The 16,056-nt window shown below is 34.6% G+C and overlaps 1 protein-coding gene and 1 non-coding gene across 2 annotated transcripts; one reads left to right on the forward strand and one right to left on the reverse strand.

The window, feature by feature from the left end:
* Positions 1 to 4,972: 4,972 nt before the first annotated feature.
* Positions 4,973 to 5,046, reverse strand: TRNAT-AGU (transfer RNA threonine (anticodon AGU)). Its single transcript has one exon. It is a non-coding gene; the product is annotated as a tRNA-Thr (tRNA).
* Positions 5,047 to 8,607: 3,561 nt separating this feature from the next.
* On the forward strand, positions 8,608 to 14,828 carry LOC106120863 (lysosomal acid phosphatase-like). The gene is given in 7 exon segments (NM_001312429.1): positions 8,608 to 8,876; positions 9,455 to 9,565; positions 10,590 to 10,826; positions 11,214 to 11,390; positions 12,044 to 12,164; positions 13,061 to 13,269; positions 14,637 to 14,828. Coding segments are annotated over 7 exon segments (1,143 nt in total). The 5' UTR covers positions 8,608 to 8,771; the 3' UTR covers positions 14,820 to 14,828.
* The last annotated feature ends 1,228 nt before the right edge of the window (positions 14,829 to 16,056 follow it).

Consider the following 16,056-nt stretch of genomic DNA (forward strand, 5'->3'; position numbering starts at 1 on the left):
GTGCGATTTGGTTCAATATTTCATAAATCGGTGTTTCGACTCCCTAAATTGAGTTTAAAACCGTTAAAACTTAATTCAAGTTGACTCACCAATTTTTTGCGGGTTATTGATAACAAAATCCAGCTTCAACAAACTGTGCGAGAAGTATGATATAGACCCGACTGCGACTAGTGTGTCCTCAGCGAGGAGTTGCCTAAACAGCGATTTTTACAATGATTTCCTCCATGACTTGGTCCAATAATTATGCTATAAATAAAGCTATTTCAGAAAGAAAACATTAACCTTTATTTCTTCTATTTTACGGCAACTGTAGCATGTCATTATCAAAGAAAAACACGTTTCCGCTCTTATTTTTACCAAATTAGAGCAATAAAATCAATTTCAGATGTATTTTAAATACAAAGTCATCTATCGCCGGAAGCGGAACTACTTATCTGTTTCACAATTATTGAATCGAAATTCGTTTAGTGCACAGTACATCACGAGATTTGAACTTACATATACTCGTAGTTAATAGTATATCTGGAACCTTCACCAATCCAGCATTAGCCACGAATTCGTTAATAAAGCCAATTATGATGACTTTAGTAACTGACAATATCATATTAGAAATTGTATGCGTTATACATTTTGTAAATATTATAACAAAACGTGACTAATAGTCAATCACATTTTATATCATATTGTACTACGTATTTTGTAGTAAGGTGCTTATAACAGGGTTAAAAGAATTACTTCTCAAAAAGACAAAGGAATAGTCACTTACTTGAAAACAATATCGTACAATGTACATAATATAGTCGCCATTGATTTGACTTAAAATTACTTTACTTTTTTACAAAAATCTAAAATGTATTCAGCTAGCTTAGATTTAAATTGATTAAATGAACTTACATTTATAAAGATGACAGTAACAACTTATAAAGCTGTACTCCTTCGTATGTTATACACATATCTCTTTCCACTCACTTTCGGCACAACAATTAAATTGCTCGCCGAGTGCTGCGTTTATAAATCTGTAACTTAATTTAGTTAACAGTTTGCCTCACAGAAATTTTAGCTTTAAACTTCTTACCACTCGTAATATCAATTTATCGATTAGGGTTTCAATCTTCTTAATTTATGTACTTGACAACTTTTCAGGCTGTAAATGAACTTATCGATTTAACGATTAGATGATCTAACCAATTTAATGGTCAGCTGTGCTGCTTTCATGTCTGTAAGACATGACTGATCTAACCAATTTAATGGTCCGCTATGCAGCTTTCATGTTTGCAAGACATGAATAATCTAACCAATTTAATGGTCAGCCGTAGTGATTTTATACTTGTAACACTTCAATGATCTAACCAATTTAATGGTCAGCCGTGGTTCTTTTATATCTGCAAGACATCAATGATCTAACCAATTTAATGGTCAGCTATGCAGTTTTCATACTTGTAAGACATGAATCATCCAACCAATTTAATGGTCAGCCGTGGTGCTTTTATACCTGTAACAATTCAATGATCTAACCAATTTAATGGTCAGCCGTACTCTGTAGACAAGTGCGAAAGTTCTTCTTCTTCGTCGTTACAGTCTTGTCAGACTGGTGGTGGTCATCAAGTATCAGTGACCCGCTTTACCAGACGCTGCCTTTTTAGTACATTGGGTGGTCCAAGGTATCTTCAGCATTCTTCTCCAGCACCACATCTCGAGCGCGTCTATCTTCTTTTTCTCACTCTCTCGTAGGGTCCACGTTTCGGACGCATAAAGGAATATGGAGAATACAAGCGATCGTACAAGCCGAGTTCTTTTTTTCTTTGCATTCTTTGCAATTTTTCCATCGCTGACACTTTATTGGAGGTGACTGTACCTATGTTATTGAAGTTATGTACACATAAGGTTGACCGAGATTAATATCGCCGAATGCTGTTATCCATCTACACACTATTTGTCAACCATAGGTCGAAGACAATCTTAAAAATGCATTTGATTATTGTTTTTGGTCGAAATTATGACAATATATGTATATGTCGTGGATATACTACCCTCGTAGTAATGTTTATTTTATCATTGTAAATGTTCGATATTTTCTTTTCTTAATCATTATTCATTTCCTGCTTCATCAATAGACCGGAATTAATTTGTCGCTTGCACATGTATTTCGATGTGACATCGTAGTTCACTTTGTAGTTAACAACTTAGACGAACGAGCACAGCAATGAATCTGTTTTTCTGATAGTCAAATATTGTGATCTTATTTCGATATTCAATTGGTTAAGTTTACATTCCGAACCGTTTTTAAAACATTCACGGCTGGGAACAACTTAAGGCCACGTTTTACAAATAACTATCATATGTAAACAGAGAAGATTGTTGCTATTTTTTGGCAATTCATTACCTACTATTTTTTTTTTGTAAGGTAAGGCAAAATAATTTAAACAATACTCTCGTCCATCAATTACTGAAATGTTATTTTTTTTTACACACTGGTCTTCTCTTTCCTTTTTTTTTTCAAATACAATTTATTTCCGTACTCACGGTTTTATCCTCGTCGCCAATGTAGCATTCTTGTGCTATATTTGGCTCGTTCACGTACCGACACGTGTTGCCGGCTCAAAGGTCTGACATCGACTGACGTCCCCTCTCTCCGGCATGTACTTATGGCGTGTACGCTCGAGACAAACAACACTACGTTTATGCATACACTACAGACTGGAAAAAAATAATGACTCAGTTCTTTGATCGTAACCATTTTGTTATCGAGTCCAGATAATATTGGAAACAGGAATAATTGTGCATTTATATTTTCGTGATTAGACGTTTAAATATTATCTAAAGATAAAATGCTATACTACTAACATAAAGGTAATTTAGGAGGAGATATAAGTATGTTAGTTTAGGGGCAGTATGTTTGTCCATAGTAGCATCAAAGCCTCAAATGTAGATAATGTAAACTGGCAAGCGTGTGTACATAGCTGAAATATAGCCTTTGCCGCTTTACCTCTATGCAGTAAACTTTATGATGCCTATATTTTAATTTTAGTTATTATAAATAAATATAGAATAAAACTTTGCTCATTTTTATTTATTTAAATAATTATTCTACCTATATTTCTAACTGAGGGTTAATGAGACCAAAATACCAGACGGGACAACAGAAAATTAAAAAAATCATTTTTATTTAATTTGTAATTGTGTTTTTTGAATAGACCATGAGATTGAAATAAAAAAATATCACTATTGTTATTATGAACTATCCTCTACTAAGGTAAATATAGAATTAATATTTAAAATTAAGTACATATTAATTCAACTAACCGTGGATTTCTGACACCAAAATCTCCTCTATAAAACATATCGTCATCCTTATCATTATCTCTGCCAAAATAGAGATAACAATATCTTTCAATCAGGAATTTTAGTGTCTTACAATTACCACACAGAAGACAGGCGTGAAGTGGAAGCAATTCCGCTTTTCGCCTGATGAGTGTGCGTCCCGGAGGCCTAATTTAGTCCTCTTTCACTTCCCACCCTTTTTCTTATAAGGAAAGGATGGAAGTGGACTTTCCGGATGAGAGGATACATAGAAAGGGAAGATATTATCTTATTGTGCATCCTCTCCTCCGTCGATTGAAGGTAGGCAACGTGTATGCAATTGAGTATGTATGTCTATGGGCAACGGTCACTTCGCTATTTCAGCGATTTCAGGTGGCCGCTCGCTCGTTTGCCACCTTATGGTATCAAAAAATAAGCCTATTTATATCTAAAACATTACGTAATAAGCTTTAAAAACCGTTCTTTATATTAATAAGCTTTTAGCTAATCATGATGAGTCATTTCTTAGACGTTATTACAGTGACAGGCTTTAAGAGAAGTCATTGTTCGGCTGAAAACTTTTACTTATAAAAGGCAATGCAGGTAAAAGCTATTTAATAAAAGACGCTAGCGACCTCTTTTGTTACTAAGAAAGAATATTAAGTGCAACACAACGCCTGCTGTCTTATAAGAAAAAAATCCTATAGACGCCTTGCACAAATACTAAAGACTTTGTTTTAAATTAACTCAGATTTTTCTCTATTGTAATATAGCTGTCGCCTTCGATTCCGTCTGCGTGGATTTGAAATTTATTGGCGGCCTATGTTCTTCCATTTTCCGTTCCGTTCCACGTTCTTCCAGACTATGTTTATATGTATGCCAATCATCAATCCGTTCAGCCGTTGTGGAGATAACTTCAAACAAATATCCATTCATCAAAACATTCGCATTTATAATAGTGGTAAGATAAACAATACCTTAAGTATATTAATTTTAATTTTGTGTGCTTGTCTACAATCTTCCTTGATTCCAACTGTGAGAATTTTTATTAAAATTCTAATATGTTAAATAGTAATAAATTCATAACCTTTTAATTATTCTTGGTGTAATAAGCATATTTTTCTAAAGCTTCCTTTAAAGCAAGTCTTTAATACGCAAATAAAAATAAACTATGAGAAAGCAATTGCTATTATGTTGAATCTTTGAGCATAAATTAATGCTTACATTAATTTAATTTAATAATATTTTCTAGCGCAGTTTAACGATATTCTTATTATCAATCTTACTAATGTTATAAATGTTTAGATGGATGTTTGTTTGTTTGAAGATATCTCTAAAAGGCTGCATGGATCTCGCTGATTTGGCATAGATGTAGAACATAGTCTGGAGGTATACGTAGGCTACCAACTAAGTTTTTTTTAAATTCCGCGGTGGAGTCGCGGGCGACAGCTAGTTGAAGTATCAATAGGTATCAAACGAGCAGTGCGACTCTTAACGAAAAGCGGTTACCGATGCCCATGGACGTTACACGCGGAAACGACGACATGTGACATAGTGTAAAATTGTAGGTTACATTGGGGACGAACGGCCTAAGAGAAACCTTTCTAAGACGATTAAAGAAGTTGATTTATGAAAAAATCTTTCATGTATTATTGACTTAAAAAAATCCCACAGGCCCCGGCGAGATTCGAACTCGCGATCTCCTGTTTACTAGACAGGCGCTTTAACCAACTAAGCCACGGCGCCTTGCGCTGCAGTCGCGAAATTATACAACAAAAGTAATCATGATAAAAAATGTTTTTAGTTTAATAGTTTAGGTTATATTTAACTTGACCTTTTTGTTGTTTATTTTAGAACTAAACGCATATTTTACTAAGTTTATTAAAGGCGATTCCCTAAAAAAGTCATTGTCATATGATGGATGGACGGATGGATGTTTTTGAAGGTATCTCCGGAACGGCTCTACGGATTTCGCTGAAATTTGGCATAGATGTAGAACATGGTCTGGAGGAACATATAGTATACTTATTAAGTTTTTTAATTCCTTGCGGACAGAGACGCGGGCAACTGCTAGTATTTTAATAAAACATTCAACAATATAAAGCTATGAAAGATATTCTCTTCATTGAACTTTAAAAGTTTTATGGATTTCATTCGTTTCTTAAAGTCGGAGTTTATAAGTGGAAGAAACCGATTATTTTTACGACGCCACGTCTAGACATTAGTAGCTCTATGCTAACTGCATGCTGTCATAAAAAGTCGCGTGTATATATTTTATACATAATTATATTCCTCCATCTGTATAATAGTAATACCTTGACTTTTATAATAAGGTCAAAGAATTCTAAATATACTAGCTGTCGCCCTCGACTACGTTCGTGCGGTATTAACTTAATTAGTGCCTTCGTGTTCTTCCAGACTATGTTTATGCCAAATTTCTGCAAGATCCATACAGCCGTTCTGGAGATACCTTCAAACAAATATACATCAATCCATCCATCCAAATATTCGGATTTATAATATTAATTGATGAAGTACCCAAGAAGGGCGATTTTAAGAGCACCCGAAACTGACGTGCCAAGAAAGGTGTGTTAGGACCGTGCCAAATGAAGTACCGGGGTCTCTACCTACCATTCTGGGTTACGGAATATTTGGGCGATTCAAGTAACCGCTTGCCACCTTTTTCTATAAAAATTAAGGTTATTTTGGTTAGCAAAAAACTTTTTCGAAGAATAGTCGACATTCGACGTTCAGAATTGTTTCAAATTCCGTTCCCTCGAGCGCTTTTCAGTAATTTTCACAATTGAAACGTTTTCCACTGGAAACGTACGTCCGGTTAATTTTGTGAGTTGTTTGCCCCTTTTTGTTCTTTGTACGTACTCATAAGAATTGTTCTAATCTATATTTACTGCCTGGTTTAATAAGAAAACGTAACATCTAGTACAAAAGTGAATCGGTTTTGATGCGAAATTTTATTATAACCGATTTCAAAAATGAGTTTCTCAATTTGTCTGTATGTTTTTTTTATCTAAAAATGTTGTAGTCTTCTTATACAAAACTGAATGTATATATAAAAAAAAGTCGTGTTAGTTACACTATTTATAACTCAAGAACGGCTTTATATATTTTTTTATATATTCAAGCGGACGGAGTCGGAGGCGACAGCTAGTTTTATATATAAAATTCTCGTGTCACAATTTTCGTTCCCATACTCCTCCGAAACGGCTTGACCGATTCTCGTGAAATTTTGTAAGCATATTAAGTAGGTCCGAGAATCGGCCAACATCTATTTTTAATCCCGCGCGGACGGAGTCGCGGGCGACAGCTAGTCTAATATAAAAACAGTATTGTGTATAAAGTTCTGACACATTTATAATTGTTAATTGGTCACTTAGGGTCACCCTCAATATTGATTTCTCCTACTAAAGATGTGAGAATGTTTAAAATGATACGAAATTGCTTTGGTACAAACTGTTAAGTATTTAGTGTTTAATTTATTGAGACAAATTTTCAATATAATGGTTACTTCGTAAGACATTGACTTGTCTAGACTTTGTAACTTTCGATAATCACTTTTTGAAACTTAAAGACATTCATAGACTTGTTTCAAAACGTTAATAACGAATAAACTACGAAGACTACAAGCTTGTTGCACTAAGACTTAACTATTAGTTTCTATGACAGAAATTTATTAATTTAGAAATATCATACTTCTTACTAATATTATAAATGCGAATGTTTGGATGGATGGATGTTAGAAAGCATCTCCAGAACAGCTGCATGGATCTCACTTAAATTTGGCATAGATAACATAGTCTGGAAGAACACATAAGCTTATAAAATTTGCTTTTAATTCCACGCGGACGCAATCGCGGGCGACAACTAGTATATTATACGTATTAAAAACAAGTCTGCTTTTTGTATTTTGTATTGTAAAAACCTTGCGTGATATTGAAATAAGATTCTTTTATTTTTGAAGGTTATATATATATCTATTTTGACTATTTATTATTTAAACTGATTTATACCTGGCAACACTCTGTAAATATAATGTTGATTTTAAGATGTTTAAGGAAAATGGTAACCTATAAATTATGCAGTTACTTAATTTTAAATAGCTAATAGTTTATTTCTGAGACTTAAATTCTTTTAAAAGAATATTTTATCTCTATTTTGTCAAAATTAATGAAAGGGACAACGATATGTTTCAAACAGGGATCTTTGCTTCAGAAACCAACATTTAGATTATAGAGATTTTAGCTCAGTGTTTACGCACATGACTTGTAATCTGCAGGTCCTGGTTTCGAATCCCGCCATGTGTTTTTCGATTTACACATGTACATTTATCCGACGTTCTTACGGTGAAGGAAAACATCGTGATGCAACCTGCACATACCTGAGAAGAACTTCAAAAGATATGTGTGAAGTCGACCAACCCGCACTGTCCCAGCGTGGTTGACTATGGCCTCGTCAACCCTTACTTAGGGTAGGCTCCGACCACTTCGGTGGGGATCTATAATGAGCTGATGATGAACCAACATTAAGAGACGTAAGAATTTTTAAAGTTATTCAAAATAACGTTGGTACATACTGTAAGTATTTACGTTTTCAGCTCATGTGTCTTGATAAACCAGTACCCTTCCCACATCCCTCGCGGCCCCTCCTCCATAGGCAGCACGGTGGCGTACAATTGTCCACCTCCGGCGCCTCCACCGGTTGGGCCCGGCTAGCGCGCTAGACCTGTCGAGACCCCGTCGACTAGTCCTGCGCGCACCGCCAGGCCCTAGTGTTTGGTTCGCGGGGCTTAAGCCCTACCCCGACACGAATGCCGGGGCGTTCCCCTATCCACCACCCGGGGACGCGCCACGTCGGAGTTCACCTCTCCGCCTACTCGGACAACCGAGCAGGTCCGTGGAGATAACCATGTCCTAGCACAAGCGTCCAGCTTATTTGGAATGGTAACAACTAATGTGTTAAAATATTTCTGAAATTTGTACTTTTATTTTTAAACTGAAACTGTTATGTAATATATTTATTATTATTATTTTAAAATATCACTTTAATCTTTTTTTAATTATTAAAATTAACTGTCAAATACGCAATGTATTTTCAACAAAATCGATGTTATTAATCGAGTAATTCCGGTTCTACTATGCAAATAAGAATAGAGGATAAACCTGTTTGTTGAGATAACTTTACGAATTGCGAATTTGACCTTTCTTCTATAGATATGAAGACTTCTTATATGTTCAAATTGTATTTCGCGTTTGGTTGTGAAGGAAATATGTTTAAAAAGACAGATGTTATATAATAAAAAATAATTATAAATTAATTGATTATTATTAAAAAATTAAATTGTAAAATTTAATTTAACATGTGTTTACATTTTGTTTATTTTTTAAGTGTTTATGAATTGTAGTAGCGCGTAGTTTACGTAAAAATCTTAGTATTGTTTCATTCTAGTTTGAACAATGTTAGCTGTAATAACGTTTGTGTTTGTTTTTTGTACTTCAAACGCGTATGTTGTTCGACACGAGCCTATATTACTTGGGACAGATTTAGTTTTAACATTTTTGGTAAGTGAATTTAGTACGCTTATAAAGTATTTATTAAAATTATGGCTAATCTAAAAATTTAGTTCATTGAACTGGTAATTCGTATAAATTAATTTGGAAAATGTTCGCAATACATATTTAAACACTTTTTATCTTATATAATATTCTCGTGTCACAATTTTCGTTCACATACTCCTCCGAAACGGCTTGACCGATTCTCATGAAATTTTGTCAGCATATTGAGTAGGTCTGAGAATCGGCCAACATCTATTTTTCATCTCCCTAAATTTTAAGGGTAGTCCACCCCTAAATTTTATTTTTTATTTGTTAGACAAACACACGGACGAAGTCGCGGGCGACAGCTAGTTATTTATATAAGTAAATAACTAATTACATTAAATTCTTTGTTATTTATTTGTCGTGGGTTTAAAGTTCTCATATTAATAAATTTTATTTGCATACTTATGTTCAATTATAAAGATTTACACAAATGTAAATTTTATTATTTTAGAATTGGAATATGTGGGTTTACACTGTCGAAACGTGCGTATAAATATAACATTATTAACTTGTATCTGTATTTCAATGTATTACCACAGGTTCACAGACATGGAGACAGAACACCAGTACCTCAATACGTGAACTTCAGTGACCAACGGGAACAGCTCAAGGAATTAACCAAACCCATCGGATATGGACAGCTGACTGATGTAAGTTGATATCTTTTTTAACAAGGCATTTTTTGTAAGTGGAACACCGCGAATGGCCCTGACTGTACATATAGTAATATTATATTCATTAGTGAAGAAACGAAACTCAAGCTTTAAGAATAATCCTCTCCTGCCTCTGCAAGGTTAACACGGCCGAACAAGGATGGTCTTTGATATACTTTTCTCAAAATATTCACACTGATTCTATTATCATCAATGCAATCAAAATATGATTTCCGTACATCATCATCATCAGCTCACTATATGTCCCCACCGAGGGGCTCGGAGCCTACCTTAAGTTAAGGGTGATTAGGCCGCAGTCAACCACGCTGGCCAAGTGCGGGTTGGTTGACTTCACACATGTCTTCGAATTTCTTCTCAGATATGTGCAGATTGCATCACCGTAAGAACGTCGGATAAATGTACTTATGTAAATCGTAGACCGAAAAACACATTGGTACATGGCGGGATTCTGACCCAGGACCTGCAGATTGCAAGTCAAGTGCTTGACCACTGAGCCACCGACGCTCAATTTCCATACGATATTTTGTAATGATTATTGAGGGGTTTGTCGTTTAGTGGAAATATGGTTTAAAATGAATCATAGTAGTTATAAGTTATGCAGACACTCGAGAAAACCGGCTTCATATCTAACAGGACGTGACGATTTTGTTAAATAAAATTTTAAATTCGAATTGAATGCATCGTGCTCGAAAAACTGTTAAAAGTTTGAAATGAATAGAGCTGCCTGATTGATAGTTTTGTTTATAGTTTGAGTGTGAATTTCAATTGAGTCAAACACTTCAAGTGTAAACTATTTTGGGATGGTTTTATGCAATAATGAAAGCAATTGTTTTAAATTTGGAAGCTTTCTGCAGCCAAAATCTCTACTCAATGGATGGAACTACGAAAATACTGGCTAATATAATATAGAAACAATTAAGAAGATTAGATTAGATTAGATCACCAAAACTCACGAACTTCAAAACACATTTTATTCTTCGTGCATTTTTTTTCTTTTAAGGCTGGAAAGCGTCGAGCATACGAGCTTGGGAACTTCATACGTGCTCGATATGGCGAATTCCTATCACCTCAGTACAACCGCTCCGAGATTTACCTTCGCTCCACTGACTCCACGCGCGCCAAGATGACGATTCTCGTAGAGATGGCGGGCGCGTACTCCGCGAGCAACCATGGCTGGAGTGACGACATCAATTGGGTCCCGGTACCTTATACTACGATGCCGTTGCAGTATGATTTTGTAAGTAATGAATTAATCAAATGTTTCGAATTCTGTATAGTTCTTTTCAAATATCTTAGCGGCTCATCGGCGCCTCATCACCTTAAGTTGTGTTCTGCGCAGCGACTCCCGAAAAATTAAAAGCCTCCAAGATATCTGAAAACTTCTATACTATCTTAAAGTATTGATGAGTCTTTTTGATTTACGAATTATTAAGAGCTCATGATGATAAAAGCTATGATAATTGAAGTAGAGGATTGTTCTTCATACTAACGTAGTAAATTAATCAAGTAGGAATAATCTTTACTTCTAAATCTCCTTTTTTCAGCTCAGCAAATAGCAATTATGTTCAGTATAGGTACAGCTGCGGTGTATCCTGTGTCCCAATATCGTGCCATCTCTTTTCAGGTAATGGGAATGAATTGCCCAAAATTTATGGATCATTTTGATAAAATTGCTAGAAGTCGTGTACCAGAAATGCAGAAACACAGCAGTGTTATAGAACGTCTCTCATCAGTTCTGAAGATTGATTTAAGAAATACACCAGTACAGACTTATTTTGCATACGATGTTTTTGTAAGTCAGGTAAGATCTGATGAATTTTATAAGTATACTAGCGGACCCGACAGACGTTGTTCTGTCTACACGTCTTTAATTCGAATATTATTTACTAATATATACTAATAAATTAAAAATTAATTAAAAAAACATTGTCCAGCGGACAAAATTGTGAATCTAAACCATTCCCAGATCCCCTTGAACACACACAAAAAATTTCATCAAAATCGGTCCAGTCGTTTGAGAGAAGTTCAGTAACATACACACTCACAGATGAATTATATACAAAAAGATGTCGCCCGCGACTCCCTCCGCACCGTAATAAAAAAAACTTAATTAGTAGCCTATATATTTTAATTAAAAACCTATCAGATTTTTTTTTATTTTAATAATATTTCTTGTACCAACTAAGCTCTATACAAGGATATGGTTTACGACAATAGTCGAATGGTGGGTTTCGAACTCTAGACCTTATGATCGGAAACCCATATTGGCGCTTCGACTATGTTCTACTCCTACATCTATGCCAAATTTCATCGAGATCCATTGAGCCGTTCATTAGTAAGATAATATGATGAAGCCAACGCGTATACCATAGACCGAATAACTAAAGACTTATTCTAGAAGGGTTATTGAATTAAAATCTTAATTTGTTCGTTTATATTTTACTTAATTTTCAGATAAACATGGGACTTCCAGTTACACCATCTATCAAAGAAATGATGCCTGAAATCAAAATGGCGGCGGACACAGCGTTTGATCTTCTATTTGGAAATCAAACTATGTTGCCTTTACAAGCTGGTTAGTACCTCTACTTACTCCTTCTACTAATTGATGTCTATTTCATTCACTCATTCGTTCGTTCGTTCGTTCCTTGATTTGTTCATTCGTTCATCGTTGTTTCAGTTCTTTGAGCAGATGTGTCGTTTATTTTCGTTTCAATGTGTATTACAATTCAAAGTAAACACAATAAATAGAAAGCTATTACTTTTATTGCTCTATTGTGTATTTTGAAAGAGAATTAATTTCTATATTTTCTTTTCTATCATAAATAATGTATAAGCTTTATGCTAACAATTCATATTCCAATTTTATTAAGCGTAAATATTTCTATGATTATACTCAATAAAACCTTTATTACTTTAGTGTTATTAGAATTTTAGTTTCCATCATTTCTGCTAAACGTGTTATATATTACTTCTTACTAATATTATAAATGCGAATGTTTAGATGGATGTTTGTTAGAAGGTATCTCCAGAAGGGCTGAACGGATCTTGCTGAAATTTGGCATAGATGTAGAACATAGTCTGGAAGAATACATAGCCTAATTGTTACGTTTGTTTTTAATTCCGCATGGACGGAATTGCAGGCGACAGCTATTTGTTCATAATTTTCAAGAAAATCATACTGTCATCCATACAACATGATCAAATGATAGGTTATCTTCTTGTTTAAAAACAGACATTAACATTCTTTGACTTTTAAAATTAATGCACACATTTGTGCGTGTATCATTCATAGCGATATTTTTGACTCGTTTACGTACCGACACGTGCTGTTGGTCCAAAGGTCTGACATCGACTGACGCCACCTCTCTCCGGCATGTACTTATGACGTTTGCGGTCGAGACGAACAACACTACATTTATGCTACAGTGTGTAAAATTCTAACACCTTCATTTACTCTGCCATACTCAGGTCTTCTCTTAAAGGAGTTCTTCGAAGTATCCTATGCAACAATAGCTGGTGAGCCATCGCCGAAAGTAAGGATATATTCAGGTCATGACGTCAATGTGTATGCATTGGAGGCAATTTCGAGAGTAATGCCTCAAGGAGCACCACCATATGCAGCACTGTTCGCGCTGGAGTTGAGGAAAGTTCGAAAAACTGGAAGATATGTGGTCCTAGTGAGTAGATAGCTGAATAATTTTAAAACCAAACAACATAACTAAATGTCTGTACCCTTATTATCCAAGGAAGAAAACTAGCTCCAGAAAAATATCTCTGCTGTAAAAAATTAAAGGGAATGTACAAAATTGTGTACCAAAAACATTATCTTGGCATTTTGGTAACACGTTTCTTGATGTGAACCATTTAAAAATAAAGTTTTAAAACTCAAGAACAATTTCCAAAGACAACAAAAGTGTTCTTAAAACGTTACTAAAAGACTTTACACCCTTTTATGTTTACTTTGTCATTATCGTGGTTTGTGTTGGTGTTACTTTCAGTTCCCTTAATTGTTTCGACATTTCGTTCGTCTATCTTTGTGTCGTTCGACATTTTATTCATTGTTTCAATATTTCGGATTGACATTTCTTTCATTGTTACCAACAATCTTTTAATAAGAATTTTTATCTCTATTATTTTAAAGAGCATAAAAGAGATGACAATGTTTACAAATGATTCGACAATAAAAACACATTGTAAAAATGCAATACTAGTGTATAAAATACAAACTGTTTACTGTAACTATTAAGGAACCAAAACAATGGAAGAAATCAGTGCATTGGATAAAGTCGACTCACGTCCTACAAACTTCACAGAAGCGAACGGATTTACACTTTTGTTGGCACGTCCCTGAAGACTTGAATTCATTCTTGTTAGAAAAATTAAAGCAAAACGAAATCCTCCGAGTAACTACTAATAATTGGCTTTCATTGTTAACTGAACTTTATCTTTTAATCTCTACCATTCCAGTAATTAAAGTCAAAAGCTTAATGGTTAAGGTTACGGGTTTCCGACCACGACGTTGAGGGTTCAAATCCCGCCATTCGACTATTGTTGTAAACCATGTCCTACCACAAGCAAAGATCTTAGTTGGAATGGTACAAGAAATATTAGTAAATTAACAAAAATGAGATTTCTAAGAAATCTATACTTAATATTATAAACCGGAAGATTTTGTTTGTTTAAACGCGCTAATCTTAGGAACTACTGGTCCGATTTGAAAAATTCGTTTTTTGTTGGATAGTCCATTTATAGAGGAAGGCGTTAGGCTATATAACATTACGCTCCGACCAATAGTATTTTTTAATTCCGCGCGGACGGCGTCGCGGGTGACATCTAGTAATAAAATCATCCTAAATCAATAAACACGACATGCGAGATAGCTACATTACGACAAGGATGTTGAACTTTTTTGACAATAACAGGGTGGTTTTTAGTCTTAGTTTCCCATTTTCCTACCAGAACAGAAACGTTTTTAAATTGGTTTCTTAATTATTTTTCTGTATTATAACCGGAGTTATACATGTTACTATATTTCTTTTTCCAGCCAGTATACGTAAGTTCTCCTGGTGAACCAGTTCAATACTTGCAAGTGAAGGGCTGTGATCTGCTCTGTGATTTGGATAGATTCTATGAGATCACATCACCTGACCTGATAGACATCGATGATTGGAAATCACGCTGCAACTACGATATGAATGCAAAATTTAACACAAATGGTTTTGAATGATACTGTGATTGTAAAATAATTGATTTATATTATCTGAATTAAATATTGAAGCTATCTATCTCGTTTTACTTGTAAGTACCTGGATGATGAGCTTTGCTCGGTTTTTTTAAATTGTGTTTTTGGAAATTATATTATATTTAAGTACGAAATACTAGTAAAATTATGAAATATGAATAATATTTTTCGATCTTACCAATAGAAAAATTTAACTTTATGTTTATGTTGATTATCGATAAAACACGAATAAAATGATATTTTATAAAAATGATTCCTAGCTAGATCGATTTATCGCCACCGAAACCCCAAAATTTTATGAAAATCGTTGTAGCCGATTCCGAGATTCCAATTATATATATTATATATACAAGAATTGCTCATTTAAAGATATAAGATAAGATATTTAACTGGTGGTTCTGGCACAATAATCTAAATCTTAATCCTTTTAAAAAGTGCTTTTTCTTTTTCTTCATTTCTTCATAGTCATACGAACCTTCATTGATTTTGGTTCGAGCAATTTCACCTCGGACTGCTTTCCTTTACTTATGGTCAATTAAATTTTAAACAATGACTGCGCTACTAGTTTGTTTTGCAATCTATATAAAAAGTGTCTACATTATTGATTCGAATCAACAACACCGCTACGAACCGCTACCATCAGCGACAAAATGGCGAGAATCAAATAGGCACAAAATACTAGGTCTTATAGCCAGTCTATTTAGAGGTCAGTGTGTTTTACTTAAGATCTTTGGTAGTAGAAGAGCACAGCAACAATTACAGCCACACAGATGTCAGACGTGTTCTAATTCCTGACAGTCGCCGGATATCCGCGGCCCGCTCACATAAATTATGCAGTAGACTAAGTATTCAGAGCTGAAAGGCTTTTTCGGTAATTTTGTGTACATTCCACAGATCGCACACATTCTTATATTATTTATCTATAGCGGTTACCCGCGACTTTGTCACCGACGAATTACAAAAGTCTAGCCTAGCCTAATATGCTCGCGTGCTTCAGTTATCTTCCTGTCAAATCGGACCACTCGTTGCGGAGATTACCCGGAACAAACGCGGTCTTGCGGACAGACATACAGACCTACAGCAACGTAATTATATCAATTGTCTGAAATACGATTTTTTATCGATATTACATACAGACACTCTAATTTTATTATGTATAAATATGTGTTATAAGAATAAACTCAGTTTACTTTATAACAAAGACTAATGAATCTATGTAGGT

Source organism: Papilio xuthus, unplaced genomic scaffold, assembly GCF_000836235.2.
Source record: "Papilio xuthus unplaced genomic scaffold, Pxut_1.1 DF826949.1, whole genome shotgun sequence".
NCBI lineage: Eukaryota > Metazoa > Arthropoda > Insecta > Lepidoptera > Papilionidae > Papilio > Papilio xuthus.